This window comes from Pyricularia oryzae, chromosome 5 (assembly GCF_000002495.2).
Source record: "Pyricularia oryzae 70-15 chromosome 5, whole genome shotgun sequence".
NCBI classification, from domain to species: domain Eukaryota; kingdom Fungi; phylum Ascomycota; class Sordariomycetes; order Magnaporthales; family Pyriculariaceae; genus Pyricularia; species Pyricularia oryzae.
This window is the reverse complement of record NC_017852.1, coordinates 2,626,599-2,645,068: the sequence shown is the minus strand read 5'-3', so window position 1 is coordinate 2,645,068 and position 18,470 is coordinate 2,626,599. Positions and strand designations below refer to the sequence as shown.

Here is an 18,470-nt window from a genome sequence, read left to right as displayed (position 1 = left end):
CCCACGGGCAAGCGGGTGTTTATGCTTGTTGATAACACAATTTACATGCTGTACAGTACATATGCTGGCGTTTGTGCCCCTGAGAGCCTGACAAGCCTGAATAAAGGAGAGATCTGCACATTAGCCGACGTACCCGCGTGCATCAAGTTAATTTCAATGCCCCCTGCGGGCACGTGCGTCTTGTGACATCAGGTCACTAGGTACTTTACACTTCGTAAAGATTTTTTTGACTCCATCTCTAAATTGTCACCCTTTTTCTCATTCCAGGCGCGAGGTCGTGTCTTCTCTATGCGGTCCACTCGAATTTGGAAAAACGAGAAAAAGGTAATCAGCAATTACGCTGTACCGGCTGGAGCTGCGCGACAGCATAAGAAGAATGCAAGACAAAAAACAGAAGAGGATCAAATATATGTTCTATGTCGCTAGGAATACCCGTTTTGGAAAGGGTCTGGTCTAAACACCGCTTTTGCTCCGAAGTGGCAAAATCCTACATTCCAACTCACAGAACCGAGGGCCGCATCACTATTAACCTTAGGCGGTCTAATGCGGGCACTTGAAGTTGGCTATTGACCAACAGCTCCAAGCTTTCAGACCTACAGGCTACACCTCGCTTGCTGGGTAAGCTGGCTTGGCTGGGTACCTTGCTAATTGGCCACTTGGACAGATTGATATCCCAACCCACGTCTAGTTCTAGTTCTAGTCTAGTCCAGCTTTGATCCACCATAGATTAAAAAAAAAATGCTGTTGGCGATCTGGATCTGGCACTGGTCGTGCAGATCGATCTGACGCCTTGACTCCTTTTCGTTGAATAAAAAAAAACATCGATGTATGAACTATGAAAAGCGTCACAGTAACGGGATACGGATAGTCTAGGTAAGTGACAGCTGGGCTGAGTTAGCTAACCGATCAGCCGGGCGAACGATTGGGTCTTCAACCCCACATTCCTACCTGGTACCTATTTGTCTGATGTTTTGACTGCACCGCTGAGACTTGACTGGGTACGGTACCTTACCCAAACAAGAACTAGGTCTATCTCTTTTTTTATGTCCTGATCACAAAATGTCAAAAGAACTTCGGAAAATGCCGCCCCTGGAATTGTGAACAAACAACAGTACAACCTTGTGATCGCTTGCATCGAGACAGCTCGAGTTCAGACCGTCTTCAAACAGGTCCATGGTTGGCCGATAATGGAACGATAACAGATGAAAATATGTTTGTACCTTAATCCTACTTTTCTATCTTAACGAACCATCGTATTTCTCTGACAAGAAACGAGATGCGCGCCAACTGGGGTTCTTAGTAGTAAGAGCAAAAAAAGAAGAGCATTGGTCCGGTCTGCCGCAGCAGTCTGCGCGGACGATCCACCTGGAGAGCCTAGAATTGGCTAAAGGGATGGAAATAGCAACACATTGGGGCTCCCAACTCTTTCTGCAAGGGTATATTTGCTTGCCAAGATAACAACACAAAGGTTTGCATCTTCCGTAGTAGTACGTCAACCGGAGACGACGGGGAGGGAAAATCTTGTGGACACAGTTTGTATCCTCTATTTGAAGTTGCACAGTTACATCGTCAACCATCCAGGAGGGATCCCTACAAGCCACTCTCCCTCAAACACTTCTAGACACTTCGTCTACCCTAGTTGTCGTGGTTTATGCCAGCTCTCTGCTTACCATATCTATGTACCTGGGATACGACACAACAACATGCGTGACGTGTAATTTGGGTGCAGATTGTAATTAATCATGAATCGATCTGTTTGTATCCACAAAAAACAAGTCTCTTCCCAGCAATTTGTCAAGCATGTAATTAATATCTGTTGGTTCGTCACAAGATTCCGAATCTGCCGCGAGGCATATCCGGAGATGCCCTCTCCTAGTCACGGCCTTGTGTTGCAATCGACGCTCGCCAAAAACATCACACCTTCGCAGAGCCTCTGTAAGGGCGCCGCGACGGAGACCCTCTGAAACAATGCGAGCGAGTCGAACCTCAGGGAAGGAGGCGGTGCAGTTGATGGGAGAATGTCGCAGCTTTGACATGTAGAATCCGAGCGGTCATTCCAACGGAGAGTACGGTAGGGATGTCAGGCCGTAAAAATCCCTCATGAGATGGCAGAAAAAAATCAGGTGGCAGTACGCTAGGGATGACAATACCGGTTAATCTCGCCACAAGTATGGTTGCCAGTGCCACACGGAGCCGCCGGCACGCGACACGGTTAATCGGGTTGTTGGTGGAATCATGACACGCGTTAGATTACCTACCTAAGTACAAAGTAATGAGATAATACAGGGCGGCTGAATCTAGACCTGGTCCATAGCATAGAGAGGCCAGCTCTTTATTGTGTAGTGCAGAAGGCTGGCGCCAGAGTTGTTCTTGTATCAAACATCACCAGTCTCAACATTTCAGCCAGCCAGTCAGCTGATTCAGGCGAGGTAGCCGGTACCCAACATAAGGGTTTTCCACATCTGTGAAATATGCTAGGACTACAAACATGTTCAAAACTGATTTCAAACCATAGTAGCTCTGAAGCTAATATTTCATCAGAGAACGCCATTTATCGTGTCCCAAGGCGTGGTGATTAGTTCCTCAAAAGCGGAAAGATTGATAACATTGAGCCAACAAACAGAAAGAACAACAGGTACCTAGACCCAGATAGTGTTCGGTTGACGATAGGGGAACGCAGCCTGCAAACCTACCTACCCATATACATCAGGTAAGGTTCCATCTTGAAATAACCGGAATATGTAGGTAGCCGTCCGTCGGAAGCTTACTTGGACCTGTTTTAGGCTGACTTGGTGCAGTGTCTCCTCCCCACAGCTGCAGTTGAATTGATATAGTTGATTGGTCTGTGTGCTTACCTAACACGCGACGCGACGGCCTTCTCCAACCCACAATTCCAATTGCTCAGCCTTGTCGCCTTCACGCACTTCACTTTATTCCCATTCCAGCGCCCGCCTAGTAGCGTCGAGGCCCTTCATCCGCCCACGACCATCCTACGAACCAAGCATCTTGCTGCTCAAGGTCGACAGGGATCTTTGCTTTGGAGCTTCCCAAGACAGCACTGTGGTCCTCAAACCCTTATGCGACCCGAACGAGCTGTACCGGCCTAGCATTCCCGCGATCGCACCGAGGACCACCAGTCGACTCTCTGCTACACAGTAACAGTGCTTGAAATATCGGCGCTTTTAGTCGCTCAAACGCGGATATTGGGCGGGCAGGCGGCCCGGGGCATCAACTGAACCGAGTGCGCGACTGCGTCACGTCCAAAGGCTAGCTCCCGACTTGATCGAACCATCCAGGCAACTCTCCTCTGTCAAGTTGCTTTCCGCTCTTGCGCCGCCTACATTTGGTGCTTGGATTCCTGCAAACATTTTATACCTACCTCCCAACATGTTTTTCCTCCACAACCTCGAGCGGGTGGTCTCGCTGCACCCGTCCTTTTTCGGCAAAAACATGCACGAAATCGTGGTGCAGAGACTGCTTGCAGACACAGAAGGAACGTGCCAAGGCGATTTTTACATCATTTCAGTCATGGACGCCGTCGATATCTCGCCCGGAAAGATTGTGCCCGGCAACGCGATGGCCGAGTTCACGGTGAACTACCGCGCCGTGGTTTGGCGGCCCTTCAAGGGACAGACTGTGCGTCGAGCAGAATCTCCCCCGCACGCAGATGCAAAGGGTTTTGGGGTGTTTGTGCGGCGGCGCTGACTTGTTTATCTTGCGCGCTAGGTTGACGGCATTGTCGACTCAGTGAACCAACATGGCTTCTTCATCGCAGTCGGGCCCCTCAGGGTATTCATAACGAAGCAGGTGCGTATAAGCAAAGCGGTTCCAACGTAGCCGCATGGACCTTTTAACACGGGTTAAAATCATAGATGTGCCCACCAGACGTCATTTACGATGCGAACGCAAGCCCGCCAGTGTTTACAGATAAAGACACTTGGCTTGTTGATGTGGGCACTTTGTGCAGGGCGCGCATCATTGGTCTCAGGAGTGAGGTAGACACGATGTGGGCTATTGGCACGGTCAATGAGGACTTCCTTGGGTAATTCACATTTCCCATCTCCGCCACCTCTACTTTTTACTTGGCCAGTACTAACATCTTCATTCTAGCCCTCTTGAGTCTACTTGAGTTTGGACTAGGTAAATAGGGCATCATTTCGAATTGGTCATGGTTCGGAGTTTTGCCTACACGATGCAAGAGGTCATAATGCATCCCCGCCACCTGAATTAGGGAGCCTCGTCGGCATGGAAACCAGCGTGCCCCCCAAATTATATTGGCTGCTTGAGATAGCTCGGTGCGTAGGAAAACTGACCACGCGTCTGGGCAAGTATACAGAAACATTTGGTCATTTCTGCCAAGATTTGTTCCGAAGTTTTCCTTGTCTTCTCTTCTGTTCATACAACCTCGATGCACAGTTCAGGCTCACTCAGGGTTTACGTCAATGCTATCGGGATACCCAAACAAAAATCCAACCTCACAATTTGTGAGATGACTACCACACCGGTAGCAGGATCATGCACACACAAAAATCGCTCGATGGCCTAAGCAAATAGACTCACCTTTTTTCGAAAGGTAGCAACAGAGTTATTTGTTCGCTTGTAAAGATTTCTTCAACAACGAAACTCAAGTTTATACTTTTTCCTGGAGAAATAGTTCGTCTAGAAACATCATGTATCTGGGACGCTGTGGCCAAGTTGGCTGCTCCTGAAGTAAACCTAAACTTACAGACCGAGATGCATGATGTGCTGCTTGCTTGCTGTCTAAAGTATGTTCAAGCGGGAGTGATTTGTAATTGTATAAATAGAGTCCTTTATCCCTTTTTCACTGTATGGTCTGGGATAATTTGCTATCATACAAACAACATTTGTGATTTCCACGACAGGTCTCCGCAACTTTATATATCGAATGACAAGGCACCGCAACATTCTGCGCTTTGGAGAAAAACCCAGCACCTCGGGTATTTAGTTTTCTGTTTTCTCGACGCCAGGGCAAGGAATCACCCGAGGGACTACTATAAGCAGGTTGTTATTCATTACGAAAAGTCATTGTTACGAAGAAATACGTGGGTTTCGGGGCCTAGGCAACTCTTCGAGAGCATATATACGTTTCAGGATTTGTTTCTCGACCGTCAGGGCAATCAAGCCTGCCCAACATGATTTACCACAACGGCTTTTGGATCAACGAGAAGGCCAGGAACAACCCCTTTTATCCGCCCAAGACTGCCAGCAACGGACAGCCTCCCAACACCAACTGCCGCTGGGACTTGGAGTACGCATTCGACTCAGAGGAGGAATCCGACTCGAGTGGAGATTACAAGGGCAACCACCATGACCAGCTGCTTCTGACGGCCGAGACTTTGCGGGATGGAACCACCTTGAAGGGCACAAGCTCCGGCCTTTCGCCGACCACAGCATCCTCAACCACGGAGAATAGCCGCAAGAGACGCAAGGGCAATGATTGCTCCATCGTGCCCAAGATCACCGTCACCTCTCCGGACGGCCTCGTCTCCTACGGCAGCTGGGATACTCATGTCCGCATGGTCAGGCTGCAGACGTCGCCGCCCGACGCGCGACTCCTTCACTTCGAATGGAGACCGGCCAGGACTTCGGCGGAGCCCGGTTGCCAGTCATCATCGCTACAGCATGAGCAGGGACAGTTCACATTGGCCACGATCGACGATGGTATCGCCAGGCTGGTGATGAAGAAGAAGGTCAACGTTGAGGACAGGAACGGTGATGATAAGCTGCTAGACTATGAGGAATATGATTGGGACGATTAGGTGGTGTATAATCGGGTGTAAGCGTATGTATTTATTTTGGGGGATTTGATTGAAGCTGTATGAGTATGGCTACCAATGTAAACCAGGACACCAGGGAACAACAGTACCTACCTAACAAGGACCAAATAATCGCACCATGTCGTCGTTTCCTTTTTTCTTTTGTTGTTATTTTTATTTTTAAACCGTAAACGTCAGTCGCACCCACCATCGATATAAGAAGATTACCCACTTCGGAATCAAATGGATTGTGATGGATGCTTGCACGGGTACAGTAGTACCTATAGTACATTCCAGTGAGTCGAATCCACATGGTCGGACAGTTGGCCTGTGCACAAAGGGTTGAATGGCGGATGTGCAGGTCCGGAGCTCAGCCCACCTGCCGACAAAGTAATTAGCTAGCAAGCAAGCAATTACAGTTCAGCAGCCGTCCCACATGACAATGGAGTCCCAAGGCACAAGGAGAGAAAGTCGGGTCCGCCCCAGTCATTCAGTCAGTCCAGTCCCTTGGTCAAAAGTGCCCAACTAAACAACGGTACCATCCGTGCTAAAGACAGGACGGCCTTTTCGATGGACAACAGATCAACCGGACCAGCACACTTACTCGACGCTCACCTGCCGTAGCAAGCAGAACGGTCACCGCTTACCTCTGTTCGCATTCTATCTCTACAGAGACCTGCGCGCTGGCGACATAATACCACCTAAGGTACCAAGTGAAATTATGTCTTGGCAGGGTTCTGGCTTTCTCTAATTTCCGACAATTTGTTCGCCGAACTTCCCGCCGACCAGACGACGACGGACTACCTACCTACCACGCAACAACACCTACCACGTACAATTACCCGACAACCCAGTCTAACCTGGAAAGGGAGTGGAAGCATCTGCAGCGGCAGCAGCAACGGAGCAGATAGAGCCAGCCAGACAAGATCTCGACACATTGGCCAAAGATGTCTCTTGACTTGGAAAAACACCTCACCTTTGTATGAAGATGACATCCTTTCCACCCCGCCCTGTAACCACCTCGGCTGCATCCCTACCTAGCTTACCCACTTCTTGCTCCTCACAACCAAGCTACATATAGGACGTGTCCGTCCCCTGGCATACGTGATACTGACTTTGGATACTTCTTCTGCTATGGGTAGTATGGTGCATACCACCACAACAAGGTCAACATTGGCATCCACATGATCTGCGTGCCCTTGATCCTCTTCTCGGGCTTCACAATTGTACGCCCACACCCTTGCACTATCCCCCTTCGCAACTCGGACGAGTGCCTCGTATTCGATTGCAGGCCAAGCGAGTAACGTAGCCAGCCGTCGACTGACACCTCCAACCACACTTTACATAGGCATCAAACACGGGTCCTCTGTTCCATCTGCCCAGCTGGCTAGTTATCCCGCACCTTGAGCCAACGCTCGGCACACTGGCCGCCCTCACATGGGGAGGCCTGTACCTGCTCCTCGAGCCAGTTGCCGGTACGCTCTTGGCCATAATATGCCTGGGAGCCGCCGCGACTGGCAACCACCTCGTCGAGGTCGACGCTGAGACCACGACCAAGGCCGCCATTGCCGTCCACGTTGTCTCCTGGATTCTTCAGTTCATCGGCCACGGCACCTTCGAGGGTCGTGCCCCGGCACTGCTCGACAACCTCGTGCAGGCCGTTTTCCTCGCGCCCCTCTTCGTCTGGCTCGAGCTTTTATTCTCCCTGGGATACCGCCCTGAGCTCCAGGCTCGGGTTGAAAAGGCCGTTCAGAAGGAGATCGCCAAGTTCAAGTCGAGCAAAGATGCCAAGAACGGCAAGGCGAACTGATATTGCCTCTGTATCTGGGCAGCTTACCTTGTCGCAGACGGTAGAAGGAATAGGATACCGGCCGACTCAACTGGGGCCAACCACGGCCCTGGCAGAGGCACGCATTACTTAGAAGATGGCTTCTTTCGAGGATTGACTTGGCTACAGACTTGTCGGGCTCGACCTCCATGACACAGACTCTCGACTGGTCTCTTGATCTTGCGTTTTGGACTTGACTGGTTAGAGGCAGTGGATTACCTTTCCAGAATCACTGGCTTTGTATTCGGGGAATGAGCAGCTGCATGCGACATGCAGGTGCTGTGCAGCGACTCTGCATACGCATGCGGTTCGCCCACCCCCGGCAACCATTGATTTGGATATAAGCTTCGAGACATGGCAAGGTGCCCTGTGACACGGCTCTCGGCAGATCTTGGCGATAGATGGTTTTCTCCGAGAAAGAAGTCATATCGAGCGGGAACAGTCATGATATGAATGAAGGTGTGGTGTAACGTAGGGCGTCTCGCTGCAGCACTTTGATAGTACATTCCTGCCAAGAATGGAACAGAAAGAAGAGAAATGATACACAACAGTCACTTCCCGAGTTTAGGGCCGCCCTATACTGAAGCCACTTTGCAGGCATCACTTACTTGAATTCAATCCAGTATTCTTGAATCTCAATATTGGAATCTGTTTTTTTTTTTCTTTTTTTTTTCTTTTTCTGAACAATGATACTTGTAATGAGAAACAAACACCTACTAAATCACATGTTTCATGAGGAAAAAGAACCCCAAATAGGGTGGATACTAACAAACAGGCCCCTCAAATTCTTTATAGCAGTTAACAATATACAGAGGCCTACGAATTATACCTTACCTAGGTAGTAAAGAATCAAGACAAGCAAAAATGCAATCGTCTCACTTCTTGTTACCTTTCTCGATAAGCTTGGCATCGGCACAAACCCAATCTGGGCTCGCAGCCCTCCTGAACATGGGCGAGATAAGCCCACGCATCGTGGCTCCAGCCGACGCCGCGCGTGGACGGCTTTTAAGCTGCGTCACAGGAGGGTGAGACTTCTTTGCACGAGGCAGGGAGGTGTAGGACGCCGAGGGGGCGGCAGCCTTGGTGCTAGGTTTTCTCCGGGGAGGGTCTTCGGTCTGCCACTTTTCGTAGGTGAAGCCCGCAGGCGGGCCGGGGTGGGAGCTGTTGGGACGCTCGCCATCGCACCGGGACGCCTTTGAGGACGAAGACGAGCCTGAGGCGACCTTTGTTGACTTGCTCTTACTCTCGACGACGTACTTGGCCCAGGCGAGGTTTGGGTTGGTCGGGTCGCCCGCCGGGGGAATGTACAGCGGCACCTTCACCTCCGGCTCGCCCTTGCGCTTCTTCTTGCTGCTGCTGCGGCCCTCGGGTCCTCGGCTGCGCGGGGCCACGCTGCGGTCCTCACGTCGGAGGCGCCTGGTGCGCTCCTCGCTGGCCACCCAGGCCTGGTCGGGCCGCTGCAGGGCCGAGGCCTCGGACGTGGTGCGGTGTCTGCGGATGGCGTTGCTGCGCATCAGGTTCCGTTCGCTGTCGGGCTGCTTGACAGCGGCCAGGGGGAGGATGGGGTCGGTGGCGGCCCGCTGCTGGCCGGGGTGGGATGATTTCTTACCTTTGTTCTGTTGCGCCTGCTGCTGCAGAAGCTGCATCTGCTGCAACGTCAGCGGAGGGGGGTCCTGCCACGTCGGGCCGCGGTAGCTCATCATCTGGTGAGGCTGCATCGGGGCGGTGATGGGGCCCCGGCATCGGGGGCAGTACCACTCGATGTTGAGTGGCTTGGTGCAGATGACGCGGTTGCACGCCCGGCGGATGCCCAGGCACTGGGCCAGCCAGCCTTGGTTCTGCGCCGTGTACCGGTCGCACGGCTTGGTCTTTTGGTTGAAGGAGAGGTTGCACTTGGTGCATTGATCGTAGCGTTTTATGCACATGACTGGCCGCCTTGTTGTTTGTGTGTTTGCTATTGTTGCTGTTGTTGTTGTTGTTGGTTCGGGGGGAGAGGAGGGAGAGGGGGGAGTCAAGGGGGTGAGGAAGGGTTTTGAAAGACTTTACCTTGAGAGTTGTGTATGTTAACAGGGGGGTTCAAACCAGTTGATTCCCGGGTGTTGATGGAAGAAGGCCTAGAGGCTGTGTGTGACTTGGAGAATTCTAGGGGCTGCGATGGTGTTTACGAGGCAAGAATGGGTAGAGCTTCTGTTTTGCTGCCACCCACGAAGCTCGGTTTGTTCGGATTGCAAGTTGGGATTCTCGTCACAGCCGGGCGATGCTCGGCTCTCCCAGGGTCAGTTTTTGTTTCGGTAAAGCTTTCTGTCTCTGTGTGGGGAGATATTGTGGTAGCAGAAACAGCTGGAAGCTTTGTCTTTTATACCAGCAAGCCTGCTCACAACCAGATCAAATTAATATGCCGCTCGTTCTTTGGTATTGTTCAAAAGAAAGAGATAATAGAATTGTTGCGTGTCCCGCTCTCGAATACAAAGAAAACAAAAAGTTATGCCTCTTTGTTCCGACCAAAAGTCGGCAGTTCCATTGAGTCCCCCTGTATTCTTTGTCTTTACTCGCCGAAGCCTACAGAGTACATAAGAAAGGAGATGACCATCCATGGTGAGGGACTGTACAGTTTCGTCTTGGTAGACCTCAGAGTAAAATCAACACCATAAAGTCATACCAAAGGTAACCAGCAATTAGCCATGAGCTTCGTCGCGAGATTCTTCAGCAAGGAGGATAAGGACGGTGTGGAGGTCACAACCCTCCAACTCGACTCGCCTCAGCAGCAGGGTCAATCCTGCGAGTGTGACGACGAAGACTATATGACGCTTGCTGACGCCTACATGGCTGACACAGTGGAGGATAAGAGGCATGCTGCGCAGCGCCTATTGCGGCTCCAGATGCGCGAGGCCAACCAAGTGCAGGCCAAGTGCTTGAAGGCTGGACGGTAATATTTCTAGATTTACTCGAGTGGATGGGACGAAATAAATTCCTGAAGTAGGAAAAAAATAGTGATTGGATGACTCAAAAAAAAAAAAGATTTTCGTTTCTATTCATAATAACTCCCCCCGTGTAGCCGGTGACTGTTTGTCCATAAATCCAGTGTCGTCAAGTATCATGACTATCATTATTTGGAAACAGTGAGAGAATGGTGCTAGTACAATACAGCACCAAAGAAAGGGAAATGATGCGAGGGAAAGCCTCTTAGCAACAAATGGCACCAGGCCACTAGTTTGTGGGCCAGCTAAGAATATGCTCGTTCATAAGAAGAACAAAGCTCAGCCTTTAGTGAAGGGTCCCGCCGAGAAGGCCCTTTTCACCCCCAAGAAGGTTGCCGAGAATACCACCTTTGCTCTTGCCACGTTTGTCTCCATCGGCATCCAGGAAATCACCGGCGAGTGTCCCAAGGTCAAGGCCGAGGCTTTCAAAGACGCCGTCAGCGCGGTCGCACATCTCGTCCCAGCTCTTGGAGCCAATGATATCGGCTGCCGCAAGAATGTTTGTTAGTGATAAACATGTTGTAAACGTATACGTGTATGTACACTGGTATAACAAATAGAACTTACGCCCAAGACTCCTGACAGAGTTCAACGCTTCGCTTATGGACACCATCAGCTGGGAAGACAGCTCCAAGCCCGTGGTAAGATCGCCAATTGCAACAGATCCCCAACGTCCCTGGTTGCCATTGTGCTGCCCGGGGCCACGATGATCAAATTTGTGGGTGCTGTTGGATCCCTTGCCAGGGTGAGAGCCCTGGCCCTTTGGGAACCCACCAAAGACAGCGAGGGCGTTGGTTATGTCGTCAAGACAGTCGTTGATCCTGGGCACAAGATACTGGATCTTGGGGGCGTCACCCTTGGCGGTGCGCAGGTCGCCGATGCTCGTGGCTGCAGATAATCCCTTTGTCAGAGCAGGTCTCAAACAAACCAACAAAAGTCTATTGGCTATGCTTCACCACTCACTCAGAGTCTCAGTGGAGGCTTTGACGCCAGCGATGAGGGTGTTCAGGCTGCCAAAGCTGACAGAGTTCCCCTCGCGAGCCCCCTGCTTCCCCGGGAAGGGGGCTGTGAAAGCTACGCTGATGGTAGCGAAGAGGGTAAAGAGGGTTGAGGTCTTCATTATGCTCTGGTGTATGTCTGACAAAACCGTACAGTATTTGAAGCGAAGGAAAAGTCCAAAGTGACGTTGAATGAGTGAAATGTTTTGGCTCTGGTCTGTGTTGGACGGAAAGAGTGTGTGTTTGTGAGGACTGATAGCAAACAAGTGAAGATTTCATCGACGAATGGCAGGAAGATCCGAGGTTTTTATGTATAATCGGGGCGCATATATTCGACATGTTTTGACCTGAAAATCGATGTGAAAATATTTTCTATCAGAGAGTACAGTGAAGCTGCAAATCAAGCGGTGATAAATCTCCTCCATGCCTCGGCGTGTTTCTCGGGGTTGTTTTGTCTTTTTGCATTGTTCCCTCCATGAGAACTGCCGAGACCCGGTTCATACCTGTGCAACTTTGCAGGTCGCCAAGCGCTCATTATGGGATTGTCATCATCAAAAGCCTTTTTTCAATCATGGAATTCTATACGCAGGGCTTGGTGACCAAAGAGACAGAAGGGGCGCGTCACTATGGCTTATAGTAACTTAACTTTTCTTGAACGGCCACGCCCAACGTCTCAAAATCAGCATTGCTATTGATAGTTTGAATACTGTGGAATGAGTTTAGACCGCTCTCTCCTAGCAAGTTTTTTTTTTTTTTTCTCTCTTTGGAAATACCACACACATTAGGAACACAATGACACTTTGACATGTTTCCGTGGCCAGTTGACGAGGATAATGGTCTTTTCGTACGTCAACAAAGCACACAGAGTCCCGCTGCCTCAATGCTCGGTGCAGTAGATGTCCTATCCCCATTGGGTGCGTTGATCGACTTGGGTTTGAATGGAGGTACAGAATGTGGAATCGATAGACTCAACTGCTCTCAGAGGATCTTCAGCAAAACGTCTGCCAAATGACAAGTCATTGCAAGCGAACTCAGGGCGGCTTACTCAAGCGAATGAGCAGCGAGACATTGAATAGCTACGATCCACCGGAGGTTCGATTCAATACACAACGATTGGGTTGAGCACATGAAAGGTAAAGAACTAAGTTGTTGTGTTGTTCTTTGCAAGGTAGCAACACAGGGAAGAGCCTCGAGAAAGTTGGAATGTCAACTGAAAAGCGAACCAAGGTAGGTAGGTAGGTAGGTACCTAGGTCCTGGCGTAGACTTCAGCAATCGAGCGGGTCGATCCCAATGGGTGATGAAACCTTTTGATTCCCGTCAGTCGATCTTCAGCCCCAAAATCAACCAACAGCCATCGGATCATATCTACCTACTTTGGACACCCCAGAAAGGCATTCAATGTGGGCAAGAATACTTTTACTGCTGTGGGGCCCTGATTTGCTCCGATACATTGACCCAAGACAGCGGTTTGCTTTATCCGCCAATCATAATGGCGCGATGTTGCAAGTGCCGTTTTAGGCATTTCTGGAAGCCACGACGTGCGTCATTCGATCCCTCCTCCCTTGCAAACAGTATTGTAACAATCATCTGTTTTGTTTGTTACTCTTCTCACCGTATTTCGTTCCAGTTCTGATCTTATTGAAGAGCAGATGAAAAATAGGAAACAGTATTAGGTACCAAATTCATAAATTATCATGCCCAAAAGCAAGTTATCCTGAATACCTACTTCGTAGACAAGCATCCTGAAAACATACTCCGTATTGCCTACAGCCCATTCGCCCACCTACGTCAAGGAACGACCCGCGCTCATCGACGATGCTAAGTGCAAGGAAAGCGCCGCCCGCAGTAGTTCGACAGGGCTACCCGGCTCCCCCTCGATAGCGGCAGCTACCTACCTGGGTACTTTATGTACAGTAAGTTATGTGCTCGATTTTACTGGTTGTTCATACTAGCACTATCGACACAGAGAGAAAAAAGAATTTCCCCGAACTCGGTACGTATGTCGCTTGTCACCTTGCTTTGGCCGGCTCTACGTGGTAAGTTGCTTTGCTTGTGTCAGACCCTGCAGCCGAAAAAAAAAAAAATTTGTCTATGCAATCAGATCGATGGCTTCTTATTTGCTCCCGATCCTAATGAGTGGGATCTTGCACCTTGTCAACCCATCAAGGTCCTTTGCGGGGTAGAAAGGTCGGCTGTTGTACCGGTACGCAGTGCACATCCCCCGATCTTAGGGGATTGACATGGAAATCTTGTCAAATGGCGTGGGGTATATGCTTCTTACCCCGTAATAGGTAGGTACCTCCGTAGTACCTGAGTGGAAACACTGATCTTGATCTGGCCACCATCACTGATGCATGGTTAATACTACAAACAGTATACACATGCTTCCAGGCCTGGCGACTGCCGCACTCCCTCGACCCCTCAAAAAGTTGAGATTATACGGACTTTTCTAGTCATAATCCATGTCTGCATTGCATTTCGTGCCCGTTTGTAACCGCAAAATGAGAAGAAACATCTATCCCACCCAACCCTGACCGGACGATCCATGAAGCCAGTGGCGTCCGTCCGCTTGGGACCTCGAACTTCCTCTCCAGTAAAGGGGAAAACCAACTCTCGTTACCCCATAGCAAGCTTGCAAGGTAGGCGAAGCTTTGTGGCTAGCTCTGGTCCCCCTAGTGTTAGATTAGCAAGCTGCTTTACTCATCTCTCCACACTTGGATGACCGTTCGATCACAGAACCCCCTTGATAATCATCGTTCCTTAGTGCGTATCTGACGATCACAAAAAAAAAGCCTAATAATAAGCTGGCACTTGCGTTCCTTGCATACCATACGTCTCGTACACCTGTGGCGGATATATAAAGTCTTGTAACCCCTCTCCAGGACTAACTGATCTTTTGCGTGAAACATCACATCTGAATTGCCCCTGAACATACTGTCAACACAATTATATCCCGTGAAGCATCCAGTCCGATCACCCGCGCCCACCTATACCCAAATCACACATACACGCAACATGGATTCATCCGCAGCAAACGCAACGCGGGAGCGCAGCAACTCGACCTCTTCCTCTTCTTCGGCAGGAAACTCGCCCATCTCGCCCAAGCCTCGCCGTGTAAGTAGCCTGATTTCCACCTCCTGACTACAGAAAGCACATCTTCATCCAGGAGATACACAGAAGTGAGGTTCGGATAGATACCGAGTTGCTGACCTGCAACCCTTTCTTCCTACATAGAACTCGGCTGGACTCTTCGCATCACTCGAACAGACCAAACGTCCCACCGATCCCGCCTCCATCGCCAGACGCCAGAGCCTCCACGAGCAACGTCCGACGCCAGGCCTGTTTGGCAAGATGTGGAATACGTACGTTCACAGGCCCCCATATGTTGAATGATGTGATTCCGGAGAGTGCTAACATAAGCTTGGCTTTGACAGCTGGGTACGCGGCGTTCCACCATCATAGACGGATGGATGTATATGGAATAGGGAATAGGAGCCCTTACTACATACAAGCTGCGTTGGCTTTTTTCCGGCCACTGGAGACTATTTCTTCGTTTGGAGCTGAGGAGAAACAGGTTGATACCAAAGCGAAGGAGAGGATATATTACGCCGGGTCAGATTGCGATACACCCAACACTGTTTACTTTTTAAAGTGCGGTTTTCTTTCAGCCATATTAACTATAGTTGCCAAGTATTTTTGCGCAATTCACTTTGTACACTCACTTCACACCCAGCTCCCCTTGACAATCGCACACAACACACAAGTCGAGGAAGACTGACCAAGGACACAACGATGAATAATCATGACAATGCGATGCTGTTCTCGAAATCTCACTGCCGTCAAAATAAGCAAACTACCTCCTAGCTGTGTAATCAAATCCATGCAGCAAGCACAAATGGTATGTGACGTTTCCGCTTATTAAAGGACATTTCTTGAACTTTTTGAAGCGGGCCGGCACCACGGTGAGAGATGTATAGTATGGTATGTGAGTTCAGGTATTCCCATGAACAGACATATGCCAAACTTTCCCCGGAAGAATGAAGAAGAAAATAGGGAAACCACGTAAAAACGAGTATTGATAAAACGTCTATAGCCCTCCCGAACACCAGCGACGCGAGCATGGCAAATTCGAACCCAAACAAGTCCCCGGCAGAGACCCACGGCGTATAGCGGAAACTAAATACGATTTCCGGAGATGACTCCAGGGTTAACAGTAACAGACAGCCGTTCCGGGGAGGCCATCGTTCGGGCCTAGATACGATGTTTTTCGCTCTCTGATGAGTTGATCACAAAATCAGTGACCGCCCTATTGATGATTCCTTGTCTACTGCTTTTGTTGCTTCGACCCTGGGTTTTGACACTCACCAAGCCGGGAGTAGAGCATGTACAACGCCATACGGTTGCACTCCTCCGTGCCCGTAATTGTAACCAAACGCTCGTTGCTGTTGTCTTGAGGTTCGTTGATCTTGATGACACTGCCGCTGACTTGACGAATTTCGTTGATTTTCTGACCACCCTTACCAATGATGGCACCGACCATGTCATTGGGTATGTAAATTTGCTGCGTCAGGCTGGCACCACCGGGGCCTGGCATCTGACCATGCATCGGTTGATGAGGAGCGCCATGTACCTGCGGGCCGGCATGTCCAACGTGTGGCGCTGGGACATGGGCTCCGTAAGCACCTGCCTGAGCTCCATAGTGAGGAGGTACCGCCGGATTCGGTTGGTGAGGGGCGTATGGGTTCTGGGGCGCGTAGGGGTGTGCGGCAGGCGGAGGCATTTGGCCGGCGCGCGGATCGGGCCGACGCCCATAGTTGTCGCGGTTACCGTAGTTGCCGCCGGCTGGCTGAGGGAGGTATGGCACAACTTGCATGCCACCGGGGACGGCTCCAACGGGACCACCAGCACGAGTCGCATACGCAGAAGCAGCAGGCCCGCCGAACCTGTCATTGAGCTGCTCCAAGAGAGTGCTGCCCACATAGTAAGTAGCAATGTGCACAGCATCTGCGACACCCATAACGACCAGGGAACGTTCCGAGGAGAGAGGCAAACACGAGTCCGAGGCGTTCAGACGTGCCCCGGAAGCTTCTTGAATCTCCTTGATGCGTGCGCCACCCTTTCCAATAATTGATCCTATCAAAATGTGGGGGATGAGCAAACGCAATGGGTATGTCTTAGAGTGAGCACTGGAAGGCTCGGAGAGCGGCTCGTTGTTGAGTGTCCGGATGATCAGACCAAAAGCCTATGGGAAAAAATAAAGCGTTAGTACCGATGGATATGAACATGTAGTACAGAGTTACCTCGAGTGCAAGTCTTCACCTTTGCTACAGCATCAACGATCCCGCTAACTGTGAGAATGCGCTCCACCGCTCCCTTTTGATAGTCGCTCACGGTGCACTTGGCGCTTGACATTTGGCGAATCTTGGAAACATTTTCACCACCCTTGCCGATTATCGTAGCGGCTTCGGGGCTGGAGATAACAGCTCGAATGTGAATCCAAGCGCTCTCATCGTGAGAGTCAGCAGGAGGAGCAGCTGCTTGGGTAGTGTTTGCGCTTGTGGTGCTAGCGGCGGGCTTCGACTCTGTGTCGGCACTGGCGGCATCTCCTGCGTCGTCCTTCGTGCTATCCGCCTTGTCGCCGTTGGTCTTTCCAGAAGACCCATTGGTGTCGGGCATTGGTGGTACGCCGGCCGAAGCAGGGATCGGGGGGAGACCATTGGCGCCTTCCTTGGAGACATCTTCTTTGACTTCTTCATCGCTCCGAACAAACTTATCAAGGGCAGGCCGTTTCGCGTCCGGTTGATCACCTCTTGAGGGCGAAGAGGTGTCCTCGAGGGGACGTTTGGTCTTGGGCGTTGGTGAGGTCGACATTTTTTTCAACTAGATATCAGGTCTCTGCAACTCTTTTTGTGTGTCCTTCTTGTCACGACGCGTCGGTCGAAAATCGTGATTTCTTTTTAAAAATAACTACTCGATTAAATGCGACTTATTTACACCTGGGGTTTTCTTCGAAAACGAACGGGTGTAATGGCGGGTGGGTGTGGTGCAGGTCGGGTCGGATTTGAGGCTGGAGGGTAGCTCGGACTGGCTAGACTCAAAGGTCGAGCAAGCGCTGGGAAGAATCAGGTTCGCGGTAGGGCCGAGGAAGGTGAGGATCGTGACCGGGATGCGAGAGCTCAGTAGAGAGAACAGGAGACCAAACGCTTGTGGACTTCTCGTTCCCGCGTGCTCCGTGATGCGTAGGTAGCTTCGGGCGGACGAGCGGGCTTCTTGTCTTTTGGGACCGGGCTGGTTCAGGAGAAGGTGCCGGTACGCAGTGAAGAGTATTTGATGTGGAATGGCCGGTGATGTGTTAGGTCGTCACGGGAAAGAAGATTTTTCTTGTTTCTTGTCCGTTCCAACGAGACTTTGATGGATGAAAATGTAAAGTGAAGGCAAGAAGAGAGATGAGAGATTGGGTCTGGTGCAGGGCAGGCGGCGAGTAGAGAACCAAATCTCAAACCTCTTGTTTGCTCCGTTGTCTTGATACAACTACAGCCTCGCGAAGTTTTCGTTCCGTTGTCGGCAGGCTGAGGCCCGGCCACAGCTTAGCGCTCCACCAGAAAACGAATTGAAGTACCTAGGGTATTTGCGAGGCTACCTTGGTTCAAAGGGTAGGCTTTGAATTGAAGGCCCGGTCAATCGTGGGGGGCGAGCAAGAAAATAACCGATCGGCGGGCTTTCACGCTTTTGTCTCTCTTTGTTGAGGGTCGAGCTTCAGGCTTGTGCAGAGAACAGAGATTTGGGCTGTGCGAGGTTTTCGTATTGAAAAGAGTTGGGGACAAATGTGGCGTAAGCCAGGACTTGGTGGGCGATCGCGACAGCTATCACAAGCTAGAAACAACCCAC

General features: G+C 50.6%; 8 protein-coding genes across 8 annotated transcripts; 5 read left to right on the top strand and 3 right to left on the bottom strand.

Annotated features, from left to right (window-relative positions):
* The first annotated feature begins 2,361 nt into the window (after positions 1-2,361).
* On the top strand, positions 2,362-4,778 carry MGG_17442 (uncharacterized protein). Its single transcript, XM_003718502.1, has 5 exons — positions 2,362-2,710; positions 2,799-3,636; positions 3,727-3,807; positions 3,873-4,042; positions 4,111-4,778. The coding sequence occupies exons 2-5, from the start codon at positions 3,388-3,390 to the stop codon at positions 4,127-4,129; spliced, it is 519 nt and encodes a 172-aa protein (XP_003718550.1). The 5' UTR covers positions 2,362-2,710; positions 2,799-3,387; the 3' UTR covers positions 4,130-4,778.
* Positions 4,705-5,780, top strand: MGG_17441 (uncharacterized protein; the record flags this gene model as incomplete). The annotated part of the gene is made up of 1 exon (XM_003718501.1): positions 4,705-5,780. Exon 1 carries the CDS (start codon positions 5,154-5,156, stop codon positions 5,778-5,780), a length of 627 nt encoding a protein of 208 aa, XP_003718549.1. The 5' UTR covers positions 4,705-5,153.
* A 403-nt stretch (positions 5,781-6,183) lies between these two features.
* On the top strand, positions 6,184-8,209 carry MGG_00509 (uncharacterized protein). The gene is made up of 3 exons (XM_003718500.1): positions 6,184-6,757; positions 6,920-7,003; positions 7,126-8,209. Exons 1-3 carry the CDS (start codon positions 6,725-6,727, stop codon positions 7,585-7,587), a joined length of 579 nt encoding a protein of 192 aa, XP_003718548.1. The 5' UTR covers positions 6,184-6,724; the 3' UTR covers positions 7,588-8,209.
* A 271-nt stretch (positions 8,210-8,480) lies between these two features.
* On the bottom strand, positions 8,481-9,530 carry MGG_00510 (uncharacterized protein; the record flags this gene model as incomplete). The annotated part of the gene is made up of 1 exon (XM_003718499.1): positions 8,481-9,530. One exon carries the CDS (start codon positions 9,528-9,530, stop codon positions 8,481-8,483), a length of 1,050 nt encoding a protein of 349 aa, XP_003718547.1.
* Positions 9,531-10,869: 1,339 nt separating this feature from the next.
* Positions 10,870-11,703, bottom strand: MGG_00511 (uncharacterized protein; the record flags this gene model as incomplete). The annotated part of the gene is made up of 3 exons (XM_003718498.1): positions 10,870-11,069; positions 11,151-11,471; positions 11,547-11,703. The coding sequence occupies 3 exons, from the start codon at positions 11,701-11,703 to the stop codon at positions 10,870-10,872; spliced, it is 678 nt and encodes a 225-aa protein (XP_003718546.1).
* Positions 11,704-13,071: 1,368 nt separating this feature from the next.
* On the top strand, positions 13,072-14,015 carry MGG_00512 (uncharacterized protein; the record flags this gene model as incomplete). Its single annotated transcript, XM_003718497.1, has 5 exons — positions 13,072-13,120; positions 13,353-13,495; positions 13,549-13,575; positions 13,684-13,785; positions 13,974-14,015. 5 exons carry the CDS (start codon positions 13,072-13,074, stop codon positions 14,013-14,015), a joined length of 363 nt encoding a protein of 120 aa, XP_003718545.1.
* A 479-nt stretch (positions 14,016-14,494) lies between these two features.
* MGG_00513 (uncharacterized protein) lies at positions 14,495-15,044 on the top strand (the record flags this gene model as incomplete). Its single annotated transcript, XM_003718496.1, has 3 exons — positions 14,495-14,696; positions 14,817-14,944; positions 15,017-15,044. Exons 1-3 carry the CDS (start codon positions 14,598-14,600, stop codon positions 15,042-15,044), a joined length of 255 nt encoding a protein of 84 aa, XP_003718544.1. The 5' UTR covers positions 14,495-14,597.
* A 130-nt stretch (positions 15,045-15,174) lies between these two features.
* On the bottom strand, positions 15,175-18,345 carry MGG_00514 (Poly(rC)-binding protein 3). The gene is made up of 3 exons (XM_003718495.1): positions 16,902-18,345; positions 15,948-16,824; positions 15,175-15,856 (listed from the first exon to the last, which is right to left on the bottom strand). Exons 1-3 carry the CDS (start codon positions 17,451-17,453, stop codon positions 15,834-15,836), a joined length of 1,452 nt encoding a protein of 483 aa, XP_003718543.1. The 5' UTR covers positions 17,454-18,345; the 3' UTR covers positions 15,175-15,833.
* Positions 18,346-18,470: the final 125 nt, after the last annotated feature.